Raw genomic sequence first — 16,708 nt, 5'->3', positions numbered from 1 at the left:
ACCACCAAAATCCCGCCCATCCCATCTCTCTCTCTCTCTCTCTCTCTATTTTGATGGAAAATTCAAAACTATAAGCACCACCAAAATCCCTCTCTCTCTCTCTCTCTCTCCATCGACATCATTGGTATACATGTTTTGACTTTTCCTCTTCCTGTCTCCACGTAGAGCCAAATAAGAACGCTTCAACGCAATTGACTTTGGTCAACGACCTCGTGCGAGGCAAATGCTGTCTTCCGTCCTCACCGTCCATTCATTCCGTGGAGATTACAATGCCCACCTAACTAACCCCACCTCCTGTCGCGGTAACGTCTTGACTTGGTCAACGACCGCAGACCGGGTAGTATTGAATTGTCGAAAACCCCATTTGACAGAGCAAAAACTTATATAATACAAGAGCCTTTCACGATTTTAGATATCAATTTATATGTTACAGAACTCCTAAATATGTTGCGAGGAATAGTATTTCAAACTTATAACGCTGAAAATTATGTGCTCGAATTTTGATTTGTAATGGTGCCCCTTATATTAATTTAAGAGCATGATGGTGTGGTGTGGTTGATACTCCTCATCGATAAGAAGATACGAGAGTCCTGCTCTATAGTGCGCAGACAGGGATCTAGGGGGCTGCCTTGGCAGGGGTAGTAGGGTGCCCATGCCAAAGGATTTTCAGAATTTGTGGCTCACATTTTATTGATTGCTTGGGTTTAAGTCTATAAATAAGTATTGGGTATATATAATATTTCTCTTATAATTGAGAGTCATAACAGAGATGTGCAAATATTAATTATAGTAAAATCTTTTACTAGATGTAGCCCTACTTTGAAAATGAATCAGAATAAATCTTGTGTCTTGATTTTTCTTTCTCCCTTTTACTCTTTATTTTGTTGCCCTGTATTCTAACGCATGAAAATAACGGTTTTCTGGACCTGGTACTGTTCATGCTGCAATTACTTATCCTAAGAATTGATGTTCATCAAAATTGATTATCCACATGCTCTGTTCTTCCTACAATCTTCTGCCCGTACTCGTGCGCAAGCCCAATCAATTCATCAGCCTGGCAAATCATGAGTTCTTGCTTCACCATCTTCCTCTCCCTCTCCTTCTCCTCTTTCTTCTTCTTCGTCTTCGTCCAGAATTTCAGTGCTGAAGCTGCCCCCACTTATCTAAAGCATTTTTGCGCACGCATTAGTTTCTTCACTCCCAACTCCACCTACGAGTCCAACCTCAACACCGTCCTCTCTTCCCTCTCCTTCAACGCCACGACCAGCACCAACGGCTTTGCCACCGCCACCGCTGGCCAGGACCGTCCCGACCAAGCCCATGGGCTCTTTCTCTGCCGCGGCGATGTCAGCATCTCCACGTGCAGCGACTGTGTGGCCACTGGAAAGCGTTATGTCCTCCGAAAATGCGGCAACCAGCGAGTCGCCACGATCTGGTACGACGAATGCATGTTGAGGTACGACAACAGGTCTTTCTTCTCGTCCATGGAAACGAAGCCTACTTACCCGATGCCCAACACTTCGAACATCGCTGATCCGACCCGGTTCGCACAAGTCCTGGGACAGACCATGGATAACATCAACAGAAGGGCTCCCGACGGCGTGTCGGGGAAGAAATTCGCGGTCGAGGAGGCGAATTTGACGAGCCTGCAGAAGCTGTACACCCTCGCGCAGTGCACGCCGGACTTGACGCCGTTCGACTGCAACCAGTGCCTTCGGAATATGATCTCGAACCTCCCCCAGGATAAGCAAGGTGGGAGGAGTTTCACTCTGGTCTGCAGCGTCAGGTTCGAGCTGTTCCCGTTTTATAATGCCTCGGCCATGGCGGCCCCGGTGCCTCCGCCATCCCGGCTTCCGCTTCCTCCAGCTCTCGAGACCAGACCTAAAAGTAAGTGTTTGATTTTATTATTTTTCTTCCTCTATACAATAAATATCTGATCTATTTAATTTTTTGGTAAACTGGCTATTCTACTCAATAGTTTAAATTCTCAGATTCAACTTTTTTTAACAAAAATAAAATGTGAAGTGCTGTCAATGGTTCAACATATCAAGTTTTGGGATGGATTCTAGAGGCTTTCCTGAGTCTCCTTCTCTTTCTCTCTGTCCTCTCGATTTGACTGGTGATGTAAAATTTTCGTGTCCTTTTTTCCTTTTTTTCTGTTTTCTGAATTTTACGGAAGTTCATTTTACCTTTTTGAGCAGTTCTACATCCACTCACGAGATTAGACTTTACATAACAATTGGTCAAATGTTGCTTTTAATCAATTAATGGTTAATCTCCTACAAACAAATGGTGCACTCAAATGGGAAGGATAATTGCCGAATCAATACTAGATGTCAAATTAGATCTAGATATGTCAATTTTGCCAATATAATTTTTTCGATCAATTGCTAACATGATGACCAGTCATGTTGAGCCATCTTATATGGCACACTAATGTGAATAACTTTACTCTAAACTATGTATTACACGAACTACTGTATTAGTGATTTATGGTAATAATTGATTAGAAAAATTATATTAGAATTTTATGTAAAGATTTATGATTACATTATCTGATATCATGAAAAGGGTTATGTTCAAAACAAGAACTTAGCAAATGCAACTATTTAGTCCCCTTGCTGTTCTTAGGCCTTACCCTATTGAGATCGACTTTTAGTATCCAGCTAAATTCTTATTTTGAATATAAGGCCTTCTTACCTCAGTTTTTTATGCAAAGGATTATGAAGGTGAGTGCATTTTTAGGAGTGAATTTATCCCCACATGGAAATAAGGAAAATAATGGAATTTTGAGAGATGGACAGTTATGGATTACAGCTTAATTTCTTATAAATATTTGCTCTTTAAGCGTACTCATTATGTTTGTCTTTTGGCCCGTATTTTAAGGCGCCTTCTTGCTTGGTAAATTGCCAATCTTCATGCGCTGGTCTTAGGTCTAATTCCAACCTAGTGAAATGAAGTGTTAGAATGTATAAATATTAAAAATGTTTTCATCTAAAATGTTTTAAAATTAGTTTGGCGATGGTCTCATATATGTAATGGTACGTGTGCAGGAAAAAGCAACAAATCTACTGTGATTACCATCACCACTACCATTTCTGCCGGAGGTTTTATGATAATTCTCTTTCTCACTTGTTGGATGCTTCGGAGAGAGGGAAAGAGGATGCATGAAGTTTTCAAAGTAAAAGGCGGTAAATCAACTATTTGCCTTTATTTTTTCTGTAAACTATCTATGTCATATAAAAGAGCAAATTATGAAATTTCTTTATTTTTCTTAATGAATCAGATATACTGATCATACAAATTAAGAGTATGTTTGATATATATGTAGCATATATAATAGAAAAGATCAAGGACAGAAATCTGATTCTTCATGCTCTTTCAACCTTCAAAACTATACTTGACTTAAAAGCAATCATAATGCCACCAATAAGATCAATACTTTGGGCATGTAACAACTCATTTCTGGCCTTCTAGATGAAATACATACATCAATTCCACAAAAATTTCACCAAATACCAATGAAAATCTCTCCCTTTCATAGCTCGCTGCATTATTAAAACAAACCTGAAAGGCACTCTGCCAAACTTGCTTAGAGAAGCTGCATCCAAAGAACAAATGGGATCTTATCTCGGTGCTTTCATGGCACAAAAAACAGAGAGTTTGGCCTTGATTAGAAGACTATATGTCAATTCCTTGAAATATAGGTAGCTTATTTTGTATCGCCAACCAAAATATGAATCTTAACCTCAGCAAATTAGATGAAAAATAAATTAGCTGATACAATTCAACTCTTGTGCCTCTTTTCCTCACAATCTCCCAAGCTGAAGAAGAGGTAAGAATGTCACAAGAAGCAACAATGTAGGTACCTTGGTCTTGTAAAGAAGACTTTGGACAAATTACACAAACAGCTGCTAGATTGATATCAAGTCTTCAGACCTTGAAGTGGGCCTTCTCCATTCAAAGCACAAATAATATAAGCTACTTTTGCAATTCAAAGACGAGCAAAATCATAAAACTACTCGCCTTGGAAATACATCCAGCAAGATACCATTAGAATGCCATGAGTCATGCCAGAGGGATATAGATTCCACATGACCAACAACATAACAAGCCCTCAAAAAATTTCTAACATTTAGCAATTCCCTCAAAGCATAGGTAGCATCTACACCGCACTTAACAGACCTAGCATTACCTTCAGTATTGATGATATTTTAATTTTTTTTCGACATGACCAACCAAGAGGGGGAAGATTTCACTGGGGTAATGGGACATCAATGCCAGTCTAATCAATACTCTTAGTTGTGATAATGTTCCCAAGAACGGTATTTTTTGGTAATGCAGATGAAAATGAACTTACCACCGTGGAGTCCTTGCAATTTGACTTGGCTACAATACAATCTGCGACAAATGATTTCTCTCCTGAAAACAAGTTGGGTGAAGGTGGATTTGGTGAAGTTTTCCAGGTACGTATTACATATTAGTTGTAAACAATCAAGAATGCTTTACATATGAATTAAACATAATGGTGCCAAAGAGAAAAGGAAACATGTAAAGATTTTATTTGTTAGTTTTTTAAGAAGTTGTGATAAGGAATTAAATTATAAATTCAAAACACTATAGGGTAAACTTCCTAATGGACAACAAATCGCGGTGAAGAGGCTATCTCAAAGTTCAAGACAAGGTGATGACGAATTCAAAAATGAAGTTCTATTAGTTGCGAAGCTTCAACACAAAAACCTTGTACGACTACTTGGATTTTGCTTGGAGGGAGACGAAAAGCTACTGGCCTACGAGTTTGTGCCGAATAAAAGCCTTGATTACTTCTTATTTGGTATGTTGTATTTTAACTATCTTATGTACATTGATTGAAATGAATTGTTCCAACCTTCACTAGCTGTGGAAAACTTGAAATTAAGAGATATTCTGTCCTTTCAATTATTTATAGTCTTTTGTTAAGCTACCTTTGATTGATAAGAGAAAATATATCTCCCTTTAGTTTTTGAATTGGTGCCACATGCTAGCATATCATGAGTTTTGGTGCAACAATGCAGATCCTCAAAAAAGCGATCAATTGAATTGGCCATTACGTTATAAAATAGTATATGGGATCGCTCGAGGAATGCTCTATCTACATGAAGAATCCCGTCTTCGAATCATCCATCGTGATCTAAAATGTGGCAATATCTTGTTAGACAGTGAAATGAACCCAAAGATTTCAGATTTTGGCATGGCAAGGATTTTTGGAGTTGATCAAACACAGGCTAGCACAAATAAAATCGTGGGGACTTTGTAAGTCTTAGATTTTGAATAGATGACTTTGTAATTGGATGCTAGACTTGCTCATTTGATCTATTTAAGGATGCTCATTGATCTACATCTAAATTTTCAATACACATTTGGCTAATGCTTGGTTTTGCAGTGGTTACATGTCTCCTGAATATGCCATGCATGGACGGTTCTCAGTGAAATCCGATGTTTATAGTTTCGGTTATCTTTTCTAGAGATCATTTGTGGCAAGAAGAATGGCTTCTATGACCAATTCGATGGGGGTGAATATCTTGCTAGATATGTAAGTTTTGCTATGCTACCCCAGCAACACACTTTTTGTAATTTTGGTCAACTAAAATTGAAATTCCTTTATAAAAATTTAGTCATTCAGCCGACAGAAACACTTATGGTTCTATTCCTTAGTCATATATGGTTTTTTTGCAAGAATTAGATGTCTTGCTTGATGAGTCATTGAATTAATGCAACAGTTTATGAAGATTTTGTGTAATTATTCATGCAGGCATGGAATCAATGGAGAGATGGCACGCCCTTGAAAGTGTTGGACCCAGCTATTGTGGATTCAAATTCAAGAGATCAAGTGCTTCGGTGCCTACACATTTGCTTACTATGCATTCAGGAAGATCCGGCTATCAGACCCACCATGGCAACCGTAGTTCTCATGCTCAGTAGCAATTCCATTACCCCACCATCACCCCAACATCCAGCTTTCTTTGTCCAGAGCAAATCGAGGGGATTGGGCATCCCAATGAAAGGGCCTGGATCAGACCAATCCACCAGCAGGATTAAGCTTTTGTCAAACAATAACTTGTCGCTTACGGAACTATACCCCCGGTGAATGGCAATGTAAGTAAGATCTTTCCTCTTGGATGGTCTCATGGTGAGATTGCTTAGCCTTCCACCGTGACTTTTTGTGAACCATAAGCAAAAATATATGTATTTGGAGAATAACATGTTATTTGCCAAAAGGGGTCATGCGCATTTTAAAGAAGACTCTACATGTGTTATCCATCATAGTTGATATGATTCTTCTAAGATTGTGTTACTACTTGAGGCTAAATCATACATCAATCCATTGTAAATTGGCACATTTGTACATTATCATGCTTCTATAAGGCTCAATACTGCTCTTGTCTAAGACGAAATAATCAAATTGAAGTGTTCATTAACTAGCCCACTAGACTACACATTTCTTCAATTGCGAAATTAGTTGGGCTTCGGTGTTGTTAAAGCTATACTTGCATGTTGTAGGTGCTCCATCTTTGTTAGGCTTTTCTCTAGGTCTGCGATCAACTAGGGTGGGATTTGCAAGTCCTTTATTTCAGAATGCAAATCTCACCAGGCCCTTCTCTTGTAAAATCCAAGTTGTCTACTATTATTGTGAGGCCCATCATTTAGCAGATCGAATCATTAGGGCCCAAAGAATTGAAGCCCTCCCTTGAAACCGATTGTCTAACTCACCTCAACCCTTGTGGGCTATCCTTTGTTCGGAAACCCTTCTTTGCTGTTCGGTGATCATACTTGAAGAAATGAAAGCGATATGTTCGATTCTTTGATAATAATATAGCTCGAGGCAAAGATTATCCATTTTCTTTGTGGTTGCACTTTCTCTTGCGATATCAATAATAAATTTGTTGCAGTTGTGTCTTCTTAGTTCTTTGATCAATTGAGGTGACTTTTTAGTTAGTTGTCACAGTGTTTAATTAGATTAATTCTATCAATCTCCTTATCATCTCAACGTTTTTGGCAGCAGGTTTCATGAAAACCTCACCAACCACAGTCAGACGATGTAAAGTCGTCTATAATGAGAGTTTAGGACTAGCTTTGACATTCTAGTAAGCTTTTGCCCATCGCTTATATGTCATTAATCATATGAAGTATAGAAGCTTAGAGCATACCCCAGCATTACAAACACAACTAATGATGCGAGAATAGGGAGGTAGGAAGCCTCCACATAGTTGCCAACAAATATTTGCCACGGAGGGTCTACAATTTAGATAGGTGAAGCCTTACCTCTTACAATTTCACGTATCATAGCCAAAAGAAGATGCCTCTAAATCGACTTATTTTGGAAACATCTATGGTTACACACTTCATCCAAATACAATTCATGGTTGCTAAGAAGGATACCTTGAGGAGCCATGCTTCCAATTTCTTGTCCTTTGTGGCTCTTATCATTAGATGAAGTTCAAAATCCCATCCTCTTGAAGAATGCCAAATACCATTTTGTGCGAGAGGATATTTTGCCATATACTCCCATTCTAGTTATACTCGAAGAACAAATGAGTTCACTCTTCTATGCTAGACATATAAATGTTATATTGAATATCAATTGAAGGCTTCCATTGTGATACGACCATTGCCGTTGTATTGACTCTATTGAGTGTTGGTACATCACTTGTTCAATCATCAGATTATTGGGATCCATTTACTTAACCCAGTAATTTTCTCATAACATACATTAATTTAAGGAGCTATCCCTTTCCCAATTTCTGAAAAGAATCACCCCATGATGCCCCTATGTTGGATCAGGAATGCTAGAATGTATGGTAAGTTGCTATCGTCATGAACTTGCACCCCTACTTTCAACCTTAGCCTCCAAGGTACGGAAATTAAGCTTCAATGGGATACCTAAATTTGAAGTTTGTCACATTCTCCATGTCACGCTTGAAGCATACAAATAGCTCTCGCTAACTCATTATATTTGTCTCCATTGCATATTTGTTGCGCCAGGGTCTCGTCCGGCATGCCCCTCATAATCTGGCAGATACAATGAAGACCAATAATGGTAGCCAACGCTCTCTCAAGAGAATCTATAATCGTTTCTATGTACCTGTGCTTCTCCATCTGGCTTCGAGTTTTCTTTGTTGTTTCACTGGACAAACCGAGTTAAGTTTGTAATATTGGAATGCCTCTGGCCTTTCAAAATGATGAGGGGCTTCCCCTAATAATTATAGCTCGTCCCTAGCTTGATTTTTATTACCATGCTTGAATCTTACTACATTAGAATCTTCGATTGAAACTTATTCTTGTAGGGTGCATTTATTTCCCAAAAATTATTTTTTGGGAATATATTTTTCACATTTTTTTGGTGTTTGCTTTGCTTAGAAAAACAAGTCAACAGAAAAAAGGCTCTCCTACAAATGTTTAAGTTTAGAAGAATGATTTCCCTTTTGAATGAGCAGGAAAATATTTATCCCAAATATTTTCCCAGCCTTTGGGTCCTTGGTTAATAAAATGTTTGTTTAAAAAATAATTTAAAAATATATATATTTTTGAATTATTTTTTATTTTTAAAAGAAAAATTATTAATTTTCTTTTCTTTTCTTTCTTTTCCTTTCTCCTTCATCATTCATCAATCTTGTGCCTTGATGATAGCCGACAACCTAGCAACCAGCCATGACCCAGGTCAATGAGCTCGAGGCTCAATTGATCTAGGCAAGCTTGAGTTGGTCGAGGCTTGTTGACACCTAATTTTCAAGTGCATATAAACAAAAAGTTAAAAAAATTATTGTTAATTAAATTAAAAAAAAAAAAAAACAACAACAAAAAATGCTTAAGAGGGATTGGGTCGGGCTTTGATCGGCCTTGGCCCAACCCGAGTCAGCAGCTCTTCTTCCTGGGCCCATCTTTGCATGTGAAACCCTAAAGAAAGGACAAAGGAGAGGGAGAGAGAGAGAGCAGAAAAACTAGAAAAGCGAGAGGGGAGAATGAGGAGGAGAAAGACAGCACGGTAGAAACAAAAAAAGCGGAAGAGAGAAACCGAAGACGGAGCGTGGACCAAAAGGAAAAGGGAGTCTCACGGCACCATCGCCGCCACTAGAAACTCGACCTCATAAGTCGAGGGTTACCCTCGCTCACCCAGTCGAGGTAGTGCCATCACGGCCTTAGCTGAAAGGGCCGCCTGTGCCGCCACCGACCACACCTCTCCAACAACCGCCATCCTCGACGACTGCCACCGTGCTAGGTCCCTGCCGTGTCGAGTCAGCCCTGTCGCAGCACCAGCCCTGACCCACCACGAGATCCACCGCACATGGTTGTTGTTGCCTCGCCGAGGCATGCTTTGTTGATCACCGCCGTCACCTCTTTGTTCTTTGTTTAGCCACCACGCCGCTTTGCCATCACCCACCGCCGTTGTTTTGCCACTGGGCCACCCGAGTCGGCCATTGAGCCCTCGCGATCATGCTGTCACTTAACGTCAAGGCCATCGTCATTGCCGTCGCCACCAAGCCCGTCGTCGCTGCCTCCGCCACCAAGCCCATCATCACTATCCGTCGCCGGCGACCCCTCGCCACAAGTAAAGAGAAGACATCCATCGGGTCGCAACTAGGTAGGGTTTCAGCCAAAAAATCGCATCGGGTGCGAGTTGCGAATCGGGTAGGGTTTTGATTTTTGGGTAGGCTACATCTGGGCGAAGCAAGGCCTTTGGGCCGGTTTAATATTAGCTTCTTCTCTTGTGTTGGGCCGGGCTTAATTTACTTAGGTTTCTTTTTTAGGTGGGCTCATTTAGTAGGCCCATCGTTCGGCCCAATCTTATTGGGGCTTGCCGAGTGGCCCTCCCGACCAAGCTGAACCTAGGTTAGGTCAAACCGGACCCGACCCGGTTTGCCCATTTTTAATTAATTTTTATAAAAAATTAAAAAGTAATTATCTTAAAAAAATTAGAAAAATTAAAACTTCAAAAATTAAAAAATGTAAGGTTTAGTTAGGAATTGCCATGTCTTACCTTTTTAGCATAATTAGACCTTTATTTTCTTGCACCTCAATTATATTGCATGTTTAATTTGCATACTTAATTATGTTTGATTGCACGTGCTAAAGTTTATTGCAATTATGATTTTGGTTGCAAGTTGTTACTTTAATGATTGCGCACCCGCATGATCACCTCATATGTTAGTGGATAGGTGTAAAATCAACCTAAACTGCCTGACAATTTTTTTTTTCTCTTAAAATGAACAAGATTAGATATTGAAATGGTACTAATTGGTCAATTAGTGTAATCAAGTTCCTAACCCTAGATTCTCTAATTGTGTAAGAAGTGAGGTATATTCTCATACCTCACTAAGTTTCTAGTTGACCCCAATAGGCTAGTGGCGACTCCTTTTTGCGAAATTTTTAAGAATACCCGAATGCACGCGAGGTATGGGCTTAGAAGAGTTTGCGCCTAATCATGGGCCTTAGGTTCGTCATTTAGGCAATACCCCTAAACATGTTCCCTCCCCCGAGGGGTAAGTCGCGTAAACTTAACGACTTTGCTGGAGATTTGGTTTTAAACCTTAGAGGACTTAGGCCAAAATTAATCTTGTTCACAAATATTTTTGTTTAACAACGAGGATTCCAGGTACACCCCTAACATTAAAGGTGTTAAATGTTTTTACAGAATGTGAAGTATAAAGCGAAGTGTTCGCTTACCATTGTCTTGTAGGGAGATGTAAGAATGTATGGTTTATTTTTTATGTACGGAGTGTTGTTTGCCTATATATTGTTGTGCATGTATCATTTGCATTGCACTACACCCTATCACACACGACCTGCTATCGTACCTGGGCCGCATAGGATCACTTAGGATGGTGTTGAGGTAGATACCACTCCAACTACAATCATGTAGTACAAGTCGCCCATTTCAACCCCGAAATTTCTTTCTTAATGTCAAAGGTCCCCATTCTAGTCTGAAATCATGTGACACGGGTCGTTTCTTTGACAAAGCCAAAGTCATGGGTAGCACGACCTAGCCACGAGCTTGCTGGTTCGGTCCGGTCATCCTATGGCTCCATTTTAAGCCGTATAGAGTAGAAATCGAACCACATCCCATGTGCATGTCTATGTAATTGAAAAAGAAAATAGAGACAAAGGTTGGTGCCCATTATAAGTATCATTTTCTTTTTTATTTGCTTATTTTGTATTGAACTTTCATCTTGAAATTCATGAACATCAATCAATTGCCCTTAGTGCTGTAGGCTTGAAATTGAAAAAAAATTGGCAATCACTTTTGACAAGTGAACATTGAATGCAAGTTTTAAACACTTTGATTGGGCCCTATTGAACACATGGTTTTGTTTAAATTTCTAGTTATGGGCTCGAAATCGCATTTAAAAAAAAAAAGAAAAAAGCTTGCAAGTTGCGATTATTTATTGGGGCACAAAAATTGAGATTACATTTTTAATCAAATTCTTTCCTTTTCACATTTTTGGACTGAAATGCAAATCACATTTTGTGTAAAGATTTCTCAAAATAGAAGTCACTTCATTTTTTGCAAGAGTAAAATCATAAAATCAATCTCTTCAAAAAAAAAAAAAAATTAATGCCACTTTTGCATATGAAACTTTTAGAATAAGAGTGAATGTTCGATTGATAGCCGTCATTCGATCTTTTAATGATGTCCCTTCTCTTATGATAAAATCTTGGTGAAATACTAAAATCCCGTAATAAAGACTATGGGGCATGTATCGTTGCCTCGATTTTGCTATAAGAAGCGACCTCATTGAGAGATAATTTCCTCTCATTCACGTACTGACATCATTGTCATTTTGTAGGTTAGGCATGATTCTCCTAGACATTCTCGTGTTTGACCACATAAAGAAGTGAATTCTAGTGTTAGGACAAGAGTTGATTTTTGCTCTTATCTATACATGAGTTTCTTGTATTTTATCATTGTTCTCATTCTTGTTAAGAATCATGTTTTCCATTTTGAGTTTTGATTGTGAATCCAATTGTTGCTTTTGTAAATCATGCAACTCACATTTTTTAATAATGGAATTTAGTTTCAGGACAATCATCATAAAGAAAAAAAAAAAAAAAACAAATTCAGAAGTGTTTCAAGCGAACATTTACGTCTACCTTCCAAAATGAATTTCAAAAAAACGTTGCTTAAGGGCCTCTCTTCACGTGGTCGCTTTCTCGGGTAGGACAAGGAGTTCATTTGAGATCGGCATCGGCCCCTTCTAAAAGATAAAAGCGTAGGCTCACGGAACTTGAGGAGCAAGCATGCGTCGAAGTTTCGTCAGCGCCTATCTTCCATAAAGGCGGAACGAAGTTGAATTTCGTTCTAAGAAGTTTCTTTATTAGCAAATGCCTTAAGAGCCAGAATAGCCCGTCGATCTCGTTCACTTTGCATGATGAGACAAAGGAAGGGAGTTGCCAAGCATGGTGAATTCAAAGGAAGAGTAAATTGTATCAATTCCAATTATTCATTTTTGATACCGTTTCTAATATGACTTTCTTTTTATTGTCAGTGAGACATCAAGAGTACTAAGTTTTATAACGTTCCAACAAATGCAATGGAGCATTATTAAGTTCTATTCATCTTAAATAAAGAAAAATTCAAATGAAATAGAGGGGCAATATTATCCATTCTTGTGACACCCCGAACCCCCTTAGGTCACCACAGGCACCTAATGTTACACCTAATTACACCTCTTAGAAGAAGCATCGTAAATCAGAGACAAATGATGTTGAATGATGCATGATAAGGTAAGAGACTCTATTCAAATGAAGAGCTACATGAGATAGTGCTTGCCCATGCACCAAGGATGAAACCATGAAGCCTAGTATGGGATAGGCCAAAACGGATAATAACTCTGTAAGTTAATCCCTATTGAAACGAGACCCTTCAGTAGATTTGTAGTTTGGGTTCGAACCAGGCGAAAGCTGTTGTACCTGTAACGTCCCGGTTTGATGAGGACGGGGAGTGGACGCCGAGGTCAGAGGACCTGAACAAGGAGCGGCTCCTGGCAGGCTTCTAGAATGGCAAAATGGGGCAGGAATGAACCGAACTATAAACTGAACTAGGAGGGCAGTGCTTCTGGGATAAGTCTATCAAAGTGGCACAACGGAAGCATGGTTAAGCTTGTAGGACTCTTGTTTGTGAAAAAGAAGGACAAGTAGACGCGTTTGTGCATTAATTATAGGCAATTGAATCATGCGATTGTTAGGAGTAAGTGCTCATTACCTAGAATTGATGACCTATTTGACCAATTGCAAGGAAGTTCGGTCTTTTCTAAAATTGACTTAAGGTTAGGATATCAGTTAAGGATTAAGAAAGAAGACATTCCTAAGACCGTGTTTAGGACTCACTATGGACACTATGAGTTCCTAGTTATGCTATTTGGATTGACGAATGCCTTAGCTGCATTCATGAATTTAATGAATAGGATATTTAAGCCTTATTTGGATCAAATTGTGATTGTCTTCGTTTGATGATATCCTAATATGTTCTAAAGGACCTGAAGAACATGCGTGGCATCTAAGCGTAGTGCTGCAATCAAGGCTTAAGAAATGAATTATGGATAGTAAGTTATGAATTTGAGGATTAAGTTATGATCATTTGAGCTAAGTAGTGACTTCCTATTAGAGGATCTCATTGGAAGTCTTGATGCATTACATGGAGGCATTTAGTATGTATAGATTGATCTTGAAAGTCATGAGTTTGAGTAGTCATATGAGACATGAAATTATTTGAGGTTTATATGTTGGAATAATAGGTTTAATTGACGATGATCAACTTTTAATTTTAGGTGATGATCTCAGTTTGAAAGGATTTGGTGGAATTAGTGGATATAATCAATTGTGGTTATAATTTTTCCAAGGTGAAAATGTGAAAGTTCATGTTGTGGATTTGATGAATGGTTAGTCTAAGTGATGATTCTTTAGGATGAGATATGAGATATATTCGGTGGAAACTAGACAAGTTTTATTTTGGTGGATTGTCGATCTTTGAATTAAATAAGTCTTGGTGGACTATAGATATTTGAATTGAAGGAATGATGCTATATTTTAGGCTTAAATCTATGTTGCGGTGAATGCATAGTGAATGTCTTTGTTGGATTGAACCAAATGAGTTATTGGTGGTGTCGATTTTGATGGTTCTAGGCTTGAATTGGTGGTGACAAAGGTATAGGAATAATTTGGCTAAATGGTGTGTTCGATTGAGTCGAGAAGGTGTGAGAGTGCTAGTATGAACACCTAGAGGGGGGTGAATAGGTGTTTATGATAAATCTTGGCAAATATATGCGGAATAAAATAAACTTCAAACAAAGGAGTTAAGGAAGAGAATAAGAACACAAGATTTATAGTGGTTCGGCTTAATCCAAGCCTACGTCCACTCTCCCACGCTAACAGCCTTCTTGGCTGGATTCCACTATGCAATCAACAAGAGATTACAACTGAGTGCAAACACTTAGTAGATCACACTATCTCACTAAGTCACTCTTTTGGTATTTCTCTCACGATTACAAACGTTTAAGCTCTCAAGAGACAAGTATATGATCGAAAGTCGCTCGGACTTTGGAATTATAAATTCTACGCTCCGTCTCTTACTTGCTCATCGGTCCATGATCTCCTTAAATACTCCTCCACTTCCAAACTACCCGTTGGACAGTATCCCGGAGAATCGTCTTCCAATATACCCATTGGATAGGTCTGTATCTAGAAGATTTGGTAGCCATTGAGTGACAAAGGTAGAATCCCAAATTGATTCCGATCGCCCATACAAGCGAAATCTTGGTTTCCATAAGTTAAGCTTCTTCGTATAGAAAGATCTTGTCTTCAACATCCAATTGTCAATCATATAGATTGACTCAATCAAATCAATCTTGATGTGGAATCCAAACCAGATCACTAGCCGTTATATGATTGGGCTTGAGTTACGTTCTGTTAAGTCTGGATGTAAAGTCTGAGAGCAATAGACTTTACAATATGAGTCTGTAGACTTTACAATCTGGGTCTGAACATATCTGCTTCTGAACAAATTTAGCTTTAAGGTATGTACCCAGTTCAGCTTCAGCATAAAGTCTGTCTTCTGGTTCAGCTTCAGCATAGAGTCTGTCTTCTGGTTCATCATTCACGTTCAGTCTGGAATTAGTCAGAGTTGACAGACTTCTGATGTAGAACAGACTTTGACACTAAAGTCTGGCAGTCTTCAGAATTTGAGGCTTGAGTCTGGCAGTCTTCAGACTTTGACACAGAAGTCTGGAAATCTTCAGAATATACTTTGGACATATGTTCCGTTCAGTCTTCTGGTCGTCTTCATACTTTGACAATATCCTTTACATGTTCTATCATCTGCATGGTCTATTACTTAACCATTAAACATGTTAGTAGCCTTTTATTTATTTTGTCATCTTCAAAACATCATAAGGGATTTCCTAACAATCTCCCCTTTTTGATGATGACAAAACAATCTCTGAATATGCAGATTTGTAAACATGCTTTTATTAATTTAAATCAAAGGATATTAGAAGATAACAAATAGATTGAGCATAATAATATATAGAAAATAATCACAGCTCAATATTATGCCATAGATAATATCAACCAATCAGCACATATGCATATTCATATCTTCTCCCCCTTTTTTTCATAATCAAAAAGCGATTATGATGGAAAAAGTATCACATAGAGAATGATAACAAATATGTCTTGCATAATTTCCAAAAATCAGCTTTTATAAGGTAAATTGAATATTAAAAATATGCAATATAGCTCACTTCGATCATATTAGCAAATATCTAATAAAAATCACGGATGCATCATAACTTGCACGTACCCTTTTTGTCATGATAAAATGATAATATCAATAAGAGATTTGTTAATGACAAAAGGTAATAAAAGATGCACTAACCGGATTTTTTAGAATAAATTCTGACACATTTACCTTTCCTTCCATTCATAATAAGATCACGATCAATCCAAAAAGATTTTTCCATAATTGATCAAGGCTCCCCCTCAATTTGTTGCATTTTTGAGATGATCACGATTCTTTTCCTTTTCTTTTGGATTTGCTTTCTCCCCCTGTGATCATGACAATATTTGCGAATAGAAACAATTGTTGCTTGTGCACATTGAACAAAATATTTTTCCATCATTCCCTTTGTAGCAACAATATCCGCAACGATCACTTGCATTTTGAAATTCAAGGCAAAAATTTATTTTCTTCAATCAAGCTCTTCTCGAATTCAACCTGCATAAACTTAACAAACTTTTTCCACAAATAAGCTATAATAATATCCACGTGATATATAATGTCATTTTTTCAAATAAATTGAATAGCATTTATAAAGTTATCAAATATTAAAATTCAGAACTATTCAACCTTTCGTATGACACATAAGGGATTTCCTCAATAAGCAAAAATTTTGCACAAGGAATAGAATCTTTGAACTTCCAAAAGATAATATGAGATCTCCAAGATTTTCTGATTGGGTTTTCCAAAATCCATATGGAAGATTCTTTTGTGACCTGCAAATTCTTATATAACAGATAATAATCTTCGCAAAAATGTCACGTAATACTTTCTTCCGATTTGCTGCTCAAACTTGCTAGATATAATATATCTTTTAAGAATATAGCAAGAATATCCATGAATATGCAGTAATATCTTTCGAGATCAGAGAGATTTCCTTGAGCATAAATTTCAGATATG

At 38.1% G+C, this 16,708-nt stretch overlaps 1 protein-coding gene across 1 annotated transcript; it reads left to right on the top strand.

Moving 5' to 3' along the window:
• The first annotated feature begins 229 nt into the window (after positions 1–229).
• LOC104447663 (cysteine-rich receptor-like protein kinase 10) lies at positions 230–6,310 on the top strand. Its single transcript, XM_039313046.1, is given in 8 exon segments — positions 230–1,887; positions 3,054–3,191; positions 4,345–4,466; positions 4,624–4,834; positions 5,055–5,292; positions 5,423–5,496; positions 5,499–5,572; positions 5,792–6,310. Coding segments are annotated over 8 exon segments (2,016 nt in total). The 5' UTR covers positions 230–1,064; the 3' UTR covers positions 6,128–6,310.
• Positions 6,311–16,708: the final 10,398 nt, after the last annotated feature.

The sequence above is a fragment of the Eucalyptus grandis genome, chromosome 5 (assembly GCF_016545825.1).
Source record: "Eucalyptus grandis isolate ANBG69807.140 chromosome 5, ASM1654582v1, whole genome shotgun sequence".
NCBI classification, from domain to species: Eukaryota; Viridiplantae; Streptophyta; class Magnoliopsida; order Myrtales; family Myrtaceae; genus Eucalyptus; species Eucalyptus grandis.
The sequence above is the reverse complement of the archived record's forward strand: the minus strand, read 5'-3'. Positions and strand labels throughout refer to the sequence as shown.